Raw genomic sequence first — 13,027 nt, 5'->3', positions numbered from 1 at the left:
GTATTCCATCTGGGAATGTGGCTCGAGGTAAGGAGCCTGTGGCTGCGAATAGTTATTTCACTCACGAAATGATTGCTTGCAAGGTGGTCATGGATCTTCCATGTTGCGTGTCTGCCTAGATGAGGGGAGACAAAGGTGAGGTCAAGAATGCCTCCCGCAATGTGGGTAAGCTCGCTAGCGTTGAGGAGTTTAACTTCAGGGGCGTTGCTCATGACCTCAGCGAAGACTCAACCATTCCTGTTGTGACTCCAGGAGCCCAGGATGACATGATGGGCATTGAAATCCCCACCAATGAGAACGCTTTCGCTGGTACAGAGTTCAAAGAGTTCATCTAGCTTGAGTAGGAATTCGGTGTGGTGGTATAGGTTATAGATGGTGAGGAACTCGTGCCGCAGACGTATTTTAACCCCCAGGCCTTCTGTGCCTTCTCCGCAGTAGATTGGATCGTGGATCCTGTTACTAGGGATGCTATTTTTAACCAATATTGTACACCCTGCGGTTCGTCCTTCGGTAGCCAGGTGGTATAATTGCATATTGAGCTCTGCAGAGAAAACGTACCAGGTGCGAAAGTTCTACCCAACCTTTTTTGAATGTCCTCATCATATGGAAGAGGAAAATGCATGGTTTAGCTGTAAAAGAGAAATGTACACAGACACTCCCCCAGAGCCAGGACTAATACTATACCAACAGAACTCACAATTAGGGAAGCAGTGGCATAGTGGATAAAGTGTGGTGAGTGTGAGATTGGACAGACGTCCACGCGTAGGTTTGAATTGCTTAGGCATTTTGGGAAGTTGCCGACCCTGTCACAACCTACCATCAGAGATGCAGAACAGTATTTGGTCAAAGTGTTCAGACCAGTAAGTAAGGCCAAGAATTTCTCTGCCATGCGGGAAGAGGTTTTCCATCACACTAAAGGGACTTCACATCACAATCTGCCCCCCACCAGCCAAGGACTCCTTCCACATATCAAACGTAGCTACTACAATGCCTATAGCATTATCCATGCCTTGGAAATGGGTAATGAACACACAATCTCACTGATGGCAGAAGATTTTGGGTACAAGTGTGAAAAGGACCATTTAGTGCCTGAAACCTCGTGGAAGAGCCTGGAGCCCCATTGGACAGTTGTATGCTCCTGTACAGCATGTGCCAGGGCCACATGCCTTTGTAGAGCTGCCGAGACCAGATGTGTTAATTTCTGTCATTGCAAAACAGCGTTACCACTTTCATGTAAAAATCCATTCTAAAAGGAATACAGAGATACCATGTCAAAATCCACCTGATTGTGGCTTGTGCTAGGATCCTCCGTCAAATGATGTCTCCGTCGTGACATTCAAACAGACAGTGAATCATAGAAATCAAAGAATGGTAATGTTAATGATGAGAGGACCCCATAAGGATGTTTTTCACCAAGTTTGGCTTCTCTACATTTGATGTTAGTGACTCAGGAAGCTTGCAAACCTTTCGTGACTTTCAAACTGAAAGTGAATTTTCATCAGAAAATCGCCAAAATGCATCATTTTGATACTATACCAACAGAACTCACAATTAGGGAAGCAGTGGCATAGTGGATAAAGTGTGGTGAGTGTGAGATTGGACAGACGTCCACGCGTAGGTTTGAATCCCACCATGTACCGCCTTGATACTTTGTCTTTTGTGGAGTGGTTTAAAGTTACCTACACGTCGCCATGATACCCAGGTTCTATATCGTTACACCAAAGATGTAGTTGGGTGGTGATATGGGCCGTAGTATGGGTATCACTATAAATAAAATTAACTGTGCCCTTAATGGGTGGAAGCTTAACAGTGTTTCTAATACTCTTCAATTTACCTACAGGTGCTATAGGCCAGGACATAAAAAAAGAAAATGAAAGTAGCGCGGGGCACTGCATAACTGGTCTAATGAATGTCTTTTTTTTTTTTCTTGGCCTGGCGTCTTTATGACAAGGTGGGAGTAGTGGTGAGCATAAAGGACAATGGAAACCTACTTCTCTTGAGATTTACTTGGTCATGTGTAGAAAAGAATATCATGCTTATTTGTCAGATTAATGATAAGTCCAATGTAATCTGTAAAAATATATCAATAATAGATTAAAAAAATCATCTTGTGCTTTTGCTAAGTTGGATTTCTTAAAGAGCACACATTTATTCCCAAACATTTATTAAGGTTCAATAAATATTATAATATAAGCATATTTCCACCAATTTTTTTTTTTTTTTTTTTTTTTTTTTAGTTTTCCTACTTTATATATTTTACAGATTTTCTCTAAGATAATGCCCAAGTGTACTTTAAAGGACGTGCATGTTTTCTTATCCCATAGACACTGTTTGTACCAAATTTCATAAGAAAATTGAAACAGGATCTATGACTGAGCACTAATGTGTTAAAGCTCTTATTCATAAGTTCACTCATTTCTTGCAATGTTTCATATATCCTATTTCCTTTAATTAACTTAAGTGATGGTCTTTCTGTCTGTCATTTTTCCATTTATATACTTTTATAATAAAGTTTGGGTTCCTTTTCACATCTCTTCACTACATCCTTTTCAAAATTTCTCTCCTCCTCCCTTCTTATTTTAATGTATTTGTTTTGTACCTCTTTATACTGCTTCCTGTTTGCTTCATTCCGTTGCTTCCTTCATTTTTTACGTGCTGCATCCTTACACTTTGAAGCTTCTGCACATTTAGCATTATACCACGTGTGTTTTCTCTCTTTTACTCTCTGTATTCAGAAACATCTCTTTACTCCCTCATTTTACTTGTTTAGAAATATATCATACTTTCCTTGAATTGTCTTGCCTTGCATAATTTCCTTCCACTCAATACTGCCAAAGTAGCTTCTTAATCCTCCAAAATTTGACTTGGCATGATTTCATCTTTTTTTGTTTGTATCCCTCATTGCATTTTAAAATTTCCCGATCCTCTAAATCAATTTCTAGGACCACATGATCACTTTATCCTATGGGGCTATGATATTTCATGTTTGGACAAGGCTCCTTTTTTTTGTGTGTGTGTGAAAACTAAATCCAGCAATGATGGTTCTTCTTTCCCTCTATATCTTGTATAGTCCTTCACCCATTGGTCCAGTGTGTTTACCTTTGCTATTTGTAACACTTCCTCCCTCCAGTGTCCAGTATGACTGTTTGTATCCATTTCTTCCCTATTTAATTTACATATTTGCAGTTTAAATCTCTCACAAGTAGCACTCTTCTGTCCTTCCTTAACATATTGTCCAGGTTATTTAGCACTTCTCTTTGCATTTCTTTATGTACATCAAGCCTCCATGTATTAGTCCTTGGTGGCACACATGCAACTATAATGCTCCTTTTTCCCTCCCACTGGTTCTATTTGTTATGCTTAGAACCTCTACCAGTCCATCCCCGTACTGTACCTCCTCCACGTATATATCCTCTCAGGTCATTAGCAATACTCCTCCTCTTGCTTTTCCCTTCTGTTCTTCATCCAAACATTATATCCCTGCTCTTTAAAATTCACTTGGACGTCTTCACTTAACTTTGTTTCAGGTATACATACCACATCTGGTCCTTTTCCCAATATGTATAATCTCTCATTTCCAAGCATCCTGATATAAATCCATCTGTGTTTGTATGCATGACTCTTAATGCACTCCTTCCCCTTCCTGAATATATCTCAGCTTCATGTTAAGCATTCTTCAGTATAATTTCTTCTTATTCTCTGTCCTTCTCTGATTTTTTTCTTTATTTTCATTTCTCACTTTTCCCTCTTTTTCCCTTTCTACCTGATTCATGTCTCTCTTTATCCAAATACTATTTTTATGTTCTGTCTTACCGGCCAGTTTTCCAGTCCTTGCTAGTATTTCTTCTACCCCACTTGCAATCTCATTTTAACTTTCAGTGGTCTTTTGGTTCCCTCACTATATTTACCAAGTCTGTATATTTCCTCTGTTTCTTTCTTAAGACTCTGTTCTTCATCTTGAACCATTGACATAATTTCCTTAACCATCTCTTTTTCCTCCTTCACCCTCACAAATTTCAGATTTTTTTTTCCAGTCTGTATACAACCATGCACTCCTTTTTGTCCACTGTCTCTCACTAATTCTTCATTTTCTTTGATCTCTTGTATGACTGTCTTTCGTTTTCTCTTTTATTTGTTGCTTAACTACTTCAGCAAAGTTAACTTTTTCTTCATTTTGTTCTTTTTTTCCAGTCCTTCTTCCATTCCTCCAGTTTTGTTTCACTTATCCCCTTTACTGTTTCCACATTAGTGTCCAGCTTTTGCTCAAATCCCCATAGTTTCATAGTTTGCACATTTGCCCTTATGGGTGCTGTTTTCTTGTTTATATTGTCTAGTTTTCTTCACATCATTTTTCATTGTAACAGTGCTCTGTGTGTGTGTGTGTGTGTGTGTGTGTGTGTGTGTGTGTGTGTGTGTGTGTGTGTGTGTTCATGAGTACAATTAGCTATTGCAGTTGATAGTTATTTTATAAATCTGCATGTATTCATGAGTCTGTTGACTGTGTCCATCCAGGGGAGCCATACAAGATTGATGACTCACTGCAAGTCATCCCCACCCCAGGCCACACTACTGAAGATGTATCAGTGGTGGTGAAGACTGCACATCAAGGCACTGTAGTAGTAGCAGGTAAGCATCTTGTGAATAGTGTTTCTCCTCTTCACCATGGTAATGTAGGAATGGAATTATCCAGTTAGTAATGTATTTGATTTTGGATTTAATGAATTTATGATTTGATGAATTTCAACTAAAATTATTCATAGTCAATATCGAACAAGAATTTTGAACTGATAAAGAAAATACATGCATGATTCAAAATAAGCAGAACATCACTGGTCTCCATTCTCCCATCACACTAAGTACTCTTAGTCTTGCTGTAAAACACAGTCAACAGAGGGCAGTAAGATATAGTTGGACCTCAACACTTGTGGGTTTCACTGTCACAGAGTTACGCTTTAAAAATCAACACTTCTAAAATAACTTGGCAGTAGCTATAGATGATAACAAACATGCTGAAAAAAATGTCTCCTCTCACATTCATTCATGTATGATGATGTACACATTGTTGTGTGGTGAAAAATTTTTCAATCCTCATTCATTGCTCTGTAAATACATACAGTAAACCAGGTTTTCAGGTCCAGATATGCTTGATATTTAATATGTTGGACACTTTCACAAATTTATTGTTTTTTCTGTTTATTTTTTTATGTCATATCCCAAGTGCACCAGTAGGCATTTTTTACTCTTTGATTGACTGTCTTCAGCCTCTTTCTCACTGCCAAAATGTTGCATCTCTTGCTATCTTTTATAACTGTTCTACTGATCTTGTTAATTGCATGCCTCCCGCCCTCCTGTGGCCTCGCTGCACAAGGCTTTCTTCTTCCTCTCATCCCTATTCTGTCCAACTCTGTAACACAAGAGTTAACCAGTACTCTCAATTATTCATACCTTTCACTGGTAAACTCTAAACTCCCTACCTGCTTCTGTATATTTCCGTCTTCATACAACTTAACTTCTTTAAAGAGGGAGGTATCAAGACATTTGCTCCCTAATTTTGGCTAACCCTTCTTATCTTTTGAGAACCAGCACTCAAGTGGGCTTTTTTTTTTTTTTTTTTAACATTGTGTTGCCTTTGGCTGACCTTCTCTCCTACATAAAAATAGAAAAATTAACTAAATATCCCATATGATCCTGAAAGTGCCTATGTACTACCTGGAAGGCCTTCGCATATCACTAGTGGTATGCATACCACAGGTTGGGAACCTCTGGTTTATACAGCTGATACCAACCAAGAGGCAGTCTACCTCAGCTTTCATTTGTATAAGAGATATATAGTGGAACCTCGATTTTTTTACTTATTCCTTAACTGTCCACACCAACAAATTCGTCGGCTCACATTCATTTATATATAACGGGGAGATAGATACATGAGGATTTTCAGTGCTACTTGAACATAATCATCATGGAATGCCATTCTGGAATGCCATTCTGCTTCTCTGTCACTGCTGACTACTCAGTGATTGAGGGGATATTTTTGGTGGATGATGTTAATTTTTCTCCACTAGAATTTCTATATATTTTCACCTCAATGGAGGATCTTTCTGTATGTTATGTTGTCATGAAAATTTGTATGCATTATTTTGTATTCAAAATTGAAGTATAATGCATTGGAAACATATATAGATAATAATTATATAAACCTTAATTACTATATATCTGGACAATGACTATATCTGGACAATAAATCTGTATAGGTAGAAACGTGATGCAAGACTACGAATGTATTCAGCTGTCCCACCTCATGGAATTTTCTTACTTTTAGGCACAGAACCCTTTCAATAACTTATGATGCATATAGGTATCATTGTTTAGCATCCTTTACAACTGGTGTTTAAATTAAGATTGATAACAACACTGTACCATTTCATTTGTCAACATGCTATTCAAAATAACAGAGCCTCTCAAATGAATTTTTTATTTTCTGCACAGGTGACCTCTTTGAGCGTGAAGAGGATATTTCTGACCCATCCCTGTGGCGGTACATAGCTGGAAGTGAAAATCCAGATAAACAGCAAAAGTACAGAAATGAAGTGATCCTCCTGGCTGACCATATTGTGCCTGGCCATGGCCCAATGTTTAAAGTGACTGAGGACATGAAAGATGTAGCCAGGAGAGACCAGCTTACACAAAAGTGATATAGAAGTTGGTCATTTTTTTGTGTTTTGCTGGCTAGGTTATCTGATCATGAGAGGTTACTGGTTGATCTGGTATGTATCAGTGTGTTAATGAAGTATTATGTGCACATTTTGAATTCATTTGTAAAATCATAAATGAATTACGTGTTTGAGGAGATGCTTTTTTGTACAAAATGTATTACATGTCTTGGTTTGGAATGAAAAAAGAATATGAAATTTTCCAAATTTTGTCACTAGACACCACTGTATTGTGCCACTGGCCTTGAAATTAGCTGTGAATAACTTTGAATTTCCTTTTTTTTTTTTTTTTTTTTTTGTGTGTGTGTGTGTGCAAGAAGTTCTTTGTAAAAGTATCAAAATACAAAACTGATGCTGTCAATAAACTCAACTACAATAAAAAATTAGATGGTATGTTGTAGTTGAGTTGCAGAAGGGAAAACTTTCAAAATACTCTATATATTTGTACTGTAGGCTTAAAAGGTAGCTTAGAGTGACAGTGAGTGTGACAGGTTGCAAAACAGGCTGCTAGCAGCAGAGAGGAGAATGTGAAGACCACACAGAGATCTCCCACAAGACAATGTAGTCATGTGAGGCATATTGCAATGGTACAGATGTATAATAAGTGTTACAGATATAAATGAAAGTACATAGTAATGTTACAAATATAGAGAGGTATGATAATGTTATAAACATAAATGAAAGAATACTACCATAATTAGAAGGCAACCATTCATTGGAAACCAAGCCACTTTTAATTGCAACAGATGATGAGGTTTTCTCCTTAATTAAAAAGATTTCAATAATCCAATATGAGTTCTCTTGAAATGCCCAATTGCAATATCAAATTAATAATTGCCAGGTGTGTTTGTAATTTCATGATTAGGTATTACATGATGCGAGAGATGCTCGCTCACCTGACACCATTGAGCTTTTAGGAAATAGGTTTGAGGAAGAAGCAGCTGTAATGTGTGACGCTGACATAAGCTCGTCTCAGCTTTTTTTGCACCAAAGTATTTGACATTTGTGTCTCTGAAGTTATTCAGATTCTGGGTTTTCTGCTGATTTTCATCCTGTAAATAGTACTCAAGAATTGTGTCGTACGATCCTGTCACTGACTTGTAAAGTGTGTGTATTTGTGAGGATTCAGATTTCATTTGTTGATTGAATATACAGTATTGATTACTAGCAAAATGAAGTTAAACTGTAAAAGCAGTTTAGTTGTTGGTTCATCAAGGGTAGCCAGTATTTGGTCACATGACAAGTTTTTATAAGTCACTGGATTATAGAAATCAAAAGCTCTATATGACCATCTGCAGTGAGAGCCAGTAGGTCTGATTGGAATGAAGAATTTTCTCAGGTTTTACACTAGCAAAAGCTTGGAATTGTTTCAGTTGTTAACATAAACATTCTAGGCCAAATCTTCTATTTCTCGTGGCAGTTTGAAGGAAGCATTTGAGGCATTTCATTGTGAACAAATGTGGAATTTCTTCTCCAAGAAAGGTCGATAGGAAGTGATGAGGTCTAAGTATTACATTAGCACTATCTGCATTTAAGCTAATCATGTTTTCCTTGTAGATATTAAGTTCTCAAAAACACTGACAATGTTTTTGTGCAGTGTACCATCACTTCCATCCTAAACAAAAATTGAAGCTAAAATGCTATCTTTTACATAGTCCTCTACAACTGCCCTTGACAGTAGACACAGGTGCTTGATGCAACCTTTGTTTGTAGACTCAGCCATGATCAGAAAAAAATTTCTGCTGCTTTAAGATTTCAACCAGCTGTGCTCCACCTTCTTACCCTATCTGTCAGTCTTCCTCTCCCTCTGTTTTTGCATATATAAATTTGTGAAATTATTTCTGATATCATTCTAACTTTTCTTTCACATCACTTAAGGTAAAAAAAACTAGCCCTTTTTTTTTTTTTTTTTTTTTTTTTTCCATCCTAAATTGGCCGGTGTGTGTGGGATGTGATGTAGTCTCAGTCCAACCCGAAGATTGGTCAGTATGAGCTCTGCTGAGCTCCTTCTGTAAGGGAAAGGTTGGCTGCATGACCACTGACCAGCAGACAACCCTGGTGAATAACACACACACACACACCGCGTAGTGTAGTGGTTAGCACGCTCGACTCACAATTGAGAGGGCCGGGTTCGAGTCCCGGCGCGGGAGGCAAATGGGCAAGCCTCTTAATGTATGGCCCCTGTTCACCTAGCAGTAAATAGGTATGGGATGTAACTCGAGGGGTTGTGGCCTCGCTTTCCCGGTGTGTGGAGTGTGTTGTAGTCTCAGTCCTACCCGAAGATTGGTCTATGAGCTCTGAGCTCACTCCATAATGGGGAAGACTGGCTGGATGACCAGCAGACGACCAAGGTGAATTACACACACACACATTGTCAGTTCAGCTGGTAGCAGTCACCACACCACACCACAGCACACTATCACCATTGCCACACCACACACCATCACCATACAAACCGCTGCCATACGCATGTCCATGTCGCCACTACCACCACCATCACCACTACCACAAAACACACCACACCACCACCACCACTACCAGTGCCTCACCAGTCCCCACAAACCATCACCCAGCTCCCTGCAGCCCAGCCCCGCCCCACTCGACCCCGCCGCCTCCTGCTACAACAGAAACTTTTTTTATTTACTTATTTATTTTATATGCCATGTGGGCTTTTCACGGGAATTTATGGGCTAAAGGGGCTACTTTTTGGGGTATCTCCTATCTCAAAGCCCACCCGCTAGGAAACCGTTGCCCTGAGTGAGGAAGCCCAACCTACACTCGGACCGTGGACAGGATTCGAACCTGTGTGCTTGGAGACCCCAAAGCACGCATGGTTCCACTGTACCACAGTGGGCCCCTTTGAATGTATTTTGTGATTTTTCTCTTGTTTTGCAAGTGTTTCTAGGCTTTATTTTGGACTCTGGGTGTGGGAGGAGGTGCAGTGTGGGAGTGAGGCTGTGGGTGGTAGGGTCACTCACCAAACGTGCCAAAAAAAACAACTCAGTGTAAGGGTTAAGATTACTCCATTACTGGAGTTGGCATTATTCTGATATCTGATTTGTTATTAGCAAAGTAAATCAATTTTCATATAATATTCTATAAAGTTTAGTCTACCAATTTGTATTTTCAAATTCAAAACTTTTAATGGTATCAAAATAGAAAACAAAAATCTTTATAAGACAAGGAACCTGTGTTTTCTTTATTTGGCTGGAAAGCGAAAAGTTTTGGTATTCAGAAAATGTAATATAACGTAGTTTGGCTGTGCTTTCGTCTTGACACTATGATGTGTTTGTGACCCGTTAATTTGACATAAGCACCTTTTGTTGGACCGCTTTATGATAGCGTAAATAGAGAAATGCTTGCTAGAATCCTAGAAGAATTGGGTTGAGTGCAAAGACAGTTAACATAGTGCAAAGTATGTATGTGGATACAAGGGGGAAATAATACAGACTAGGAGATGTAGTGACAGACTGGGTGAAGAATGAGAGAGGAGTTAGGCAGGGTTGCATACTGTCACCAACCCTCTTTAGCTTATACACAGAGGAACTGGCTGCCAGAAAGTGAAGAATGAATGTAGGAGTAAATTTGGGGAATCATAAGATATGTGTGCTCTTGTATGCAGATGAGTTTCAAAGCTTGTTGAATGCTGTAGATGGGTATGGGAGAGACTTTTTGGTAAGTTTTAGCAGTAAGAAGAGCAAGGTGATGATTGTGAATAGGTCAGAGGATGAAAGAGAGTCAGTGTGGAGACTGGGTGAGAATGAGATGCAACAGACTGATGAATACAAGTTTTTGGGATGTGGATGAGCTCAAATGGCTGTGTGAAGGCAAAGAATAAAAGGATAAGCATGGTAAACCAGTGGGTAGGTGGACTAGGAAGAGCAACAAGGATGAGAGCAAGTAAATATGATGTGCTGCGAAAAGTTTGGAAGAGCGTAGCTGTTCCAAGCATTATGTATGGTATGGATGTGATTGTGTGGAATGAAAATGAAATAGAAAAGTTAGAAATAGGACAGAATAAAGTAGCAAGAATGGCACTGAATGCACCAAGGTGTGCAGCGATAGAAGCTCTGAGGGGAGACATGGGCTGGAGTACTTTTAGAGAGAGACATGTAAAGGCAACGTTGAGGTACAAGGCTAGATTAGAGCGAATAGACGATGCAAGACTAGTGAGAATTAAAGGTGTTTCTATGGAATGGTAGGAGTAGCAGGTAGGGAAGAAGTGTGTCAAGATAGCAGTAAAGAGTAGCTTGGAAACTAGTTGGGCTTTTCAGCGGATTGAGGGAAGGTATGTTGAGAGTGACTGGAACATGGTTGTTAGAAATAAGGAAGGCAGAGAATGGGATGTAAGAAAGTGGAAGAGTGAGATTGACAAAGTAGTGAAACATGTGGGATTGAGTGAATGGAAGAATAAGATGGAACAAAAGAGTACTTTGGAGTGGTACAGAGAGAAAGAGGTCCCAATGTATGAAAAGTGTTACAAGGAAAGCCTGGGTGGTGACCTCTTCTGAGCGAGGGATCAGTGTATGGATGTGAATGCAAGGAGTTACAGGTGGTCTGAGTCCCGCAGCGAGGTGTATAAGATGTGTGACATGGGAGAGGATGAGACGGTGGAACATGTGGTGCTGGAGTGTGTGAAGTATGCCAGAGACAGAAATGAAGTGATGCAAATGGTGCTGAGGGAATTTGAGAATATCAGAGTGAAGATGACAGGAAGGGAATGGATGGTGCTGCTGCTGGGACTGTGTGGAAACACAAATGACAGGACGATTGAAGCTGTGAAGGAATTCCTGGAGAGAATGTGGCGTGCTAGATGTGTGAATCAGTAAGGTGAATTTTGGTGATTGTTTTCTGTTTGCCGTTTTTCTCTTTTTCCTTACAGGAATGGCCATTTCAAAGGCCTGACTCATGAGCAGTCCCGAGTCACTTGTAACATCAAGATCAAGATCATGCTGTTACAAGGGTCGTTTACACAGCAGGAACACCACACCCAGCAACCACAGGGCAAGGCAGGGCATCCAAGGTCCTTACTTTCAGCTTCCAAAGCTGCAACCGTAAATCACTTACTCTCAGCGGCAGACCAGGACAGCATTCAGGACGGGGCAGCACAGGGATAATGTTGACGAGGGTCCGTGACTAGCGAGGGAAGCGAGGTATACAACTAACAGGCAGGGGATTCAGGCAGGTAGGAGACAGAAAACACTTGGCAGAGCTTCTTACATTTACTTGGATATAACACAGTATATAACAGGCAGTGTAAGGCAATATGCAGGACAAGCGCGGAGACGGAGGACAAGACTAACCCATCCAAGCTTGCGGGAACAAGAGCACCGGAGGACCAGACTGTCCTCCAGGATCAGGAGAACTGGGTAGACGCTGAGAGTGGGGAACCGGCCACCAGCAAGCAACCAGGCCTAGAGCATAGCGGGGAGAGAGTGACAGCAGGGCGAAGCAGGCTGCGGCCAGCTTTTATACCCCTCCTTCCGGCCACTCTGCACTGATTGGCTCGATCGTCATGAGCCAATCACTGTTGGTTTATCCACCTGCACGGCCATCCACATCCAGTGCCCACTTCCTGTCTCTCAACAATACCACCTCACTCCAACAAATAACTACCAGCCCCACCTGTGCCGCCGTAACACTTCCCTCCCCCCACGAAAAATAGTCGTCCTGACTATTTATTGTCACTGTCACCACACATTCAGCAACGTAGTTTTTATACCGCCGTCACCCACCACCTCGCTGTCGCTTCTCACCTCACTTGTCCAGCTACGAGGGTGGTCCCTGCTGGCCCCACAAGTATCCTTCCTCCACAACAGCCCACCGGCGATCAACGTGGACGATGCGCCGCCGCTTGCTTGTGGCAACGTCCAGCTTGTAGGTGGCGGCTGCGAGTCATTGCAGAGTAGTGTATGGCCTTCCCACATTCCCAGTAATTCTCCAGCCTCTTCAGAGTGGTGCCTCGTTTCTTACGGGGCTTGTACCGCCAGCCGCGGTCCCACACTGCATACTGGGCGCACCGGCGCGCATCTGGTACCGGCAGGTCATGGCTTTCCCCCTGAGGTAACGATTGTTTGCCACCTGTCGCCGCATATCCTCCATCCGCTGTTGCAGCATCACTACCAACTCATACGCTGTTTGTGGTAGTTCTTCCTCAGGTGTTCGTTCGTCCAGTGGCCAGGTCCAGAGGCAGTCTCATCTCTTCTCTCTTGGCCAATGGGACACTGCTATGTAGCTACTTCATCGGAGGACTGTCTGCCGTGTTGGAGGGCTAAACCAGCGATGTGCAGCCAAAGCCTTGTGCATCTCGGCTGAAG

The 13,027-nt window shown here is 41.1% G+C and overlaps 1 protein-coding gene across 4 annotated transcripts in view; it reads left to right on the top strand.

The window, feature by feature from the left end:
• Positions 1-6,845, top strand: part of LOC123512522 (metallo-beta-lactamase domain-containing protein 1-like) — a 28,826-nt gene extending 21,981 nt beyond the window's left edge. For all 4 annotated transcript variants that reach the window (XM_045268952.1, XM_045268967.1, XM_045268960.1 and 1 more), the window contains 2 exons: positions 4,513-4,626; positions 6,487-6,845. In XM_045268952.1, the coding sequence (XP_045124887.1) occupies positions 4,513-4,626; positions 6,487-6,692 (320 nt within the window). In that variant the 3' untranslated portion in view covers positions 6,693-6,845. The remainder of the gene's footprint in view (positions 1-4,512; positions 4,627-6,486) is intronic.
• The last annotated feature ends 6,182 nt before the right edge of the window (positions 6,846-13,027 follow it).

The sequence above is a fragment of the Portunus trituberculatus genome, chromosome 4 (genome assembly GCF_017591435.1).
Source record: "Portunus trituberculatus isolate SZX2019 chromosome 4, ASM1759143v1, whole genome shotgun sequence".
NCBI lineage: Eukaryota > Metazoa > Arthropoda > Malacostraca > Decapoda > Portunidae > Portunus > Portunus trituberculatus.
Note: the sequence above shows the minus strand (reverse complement) of the source record. Positions and strands in the feature narration are given on the sequence as shown.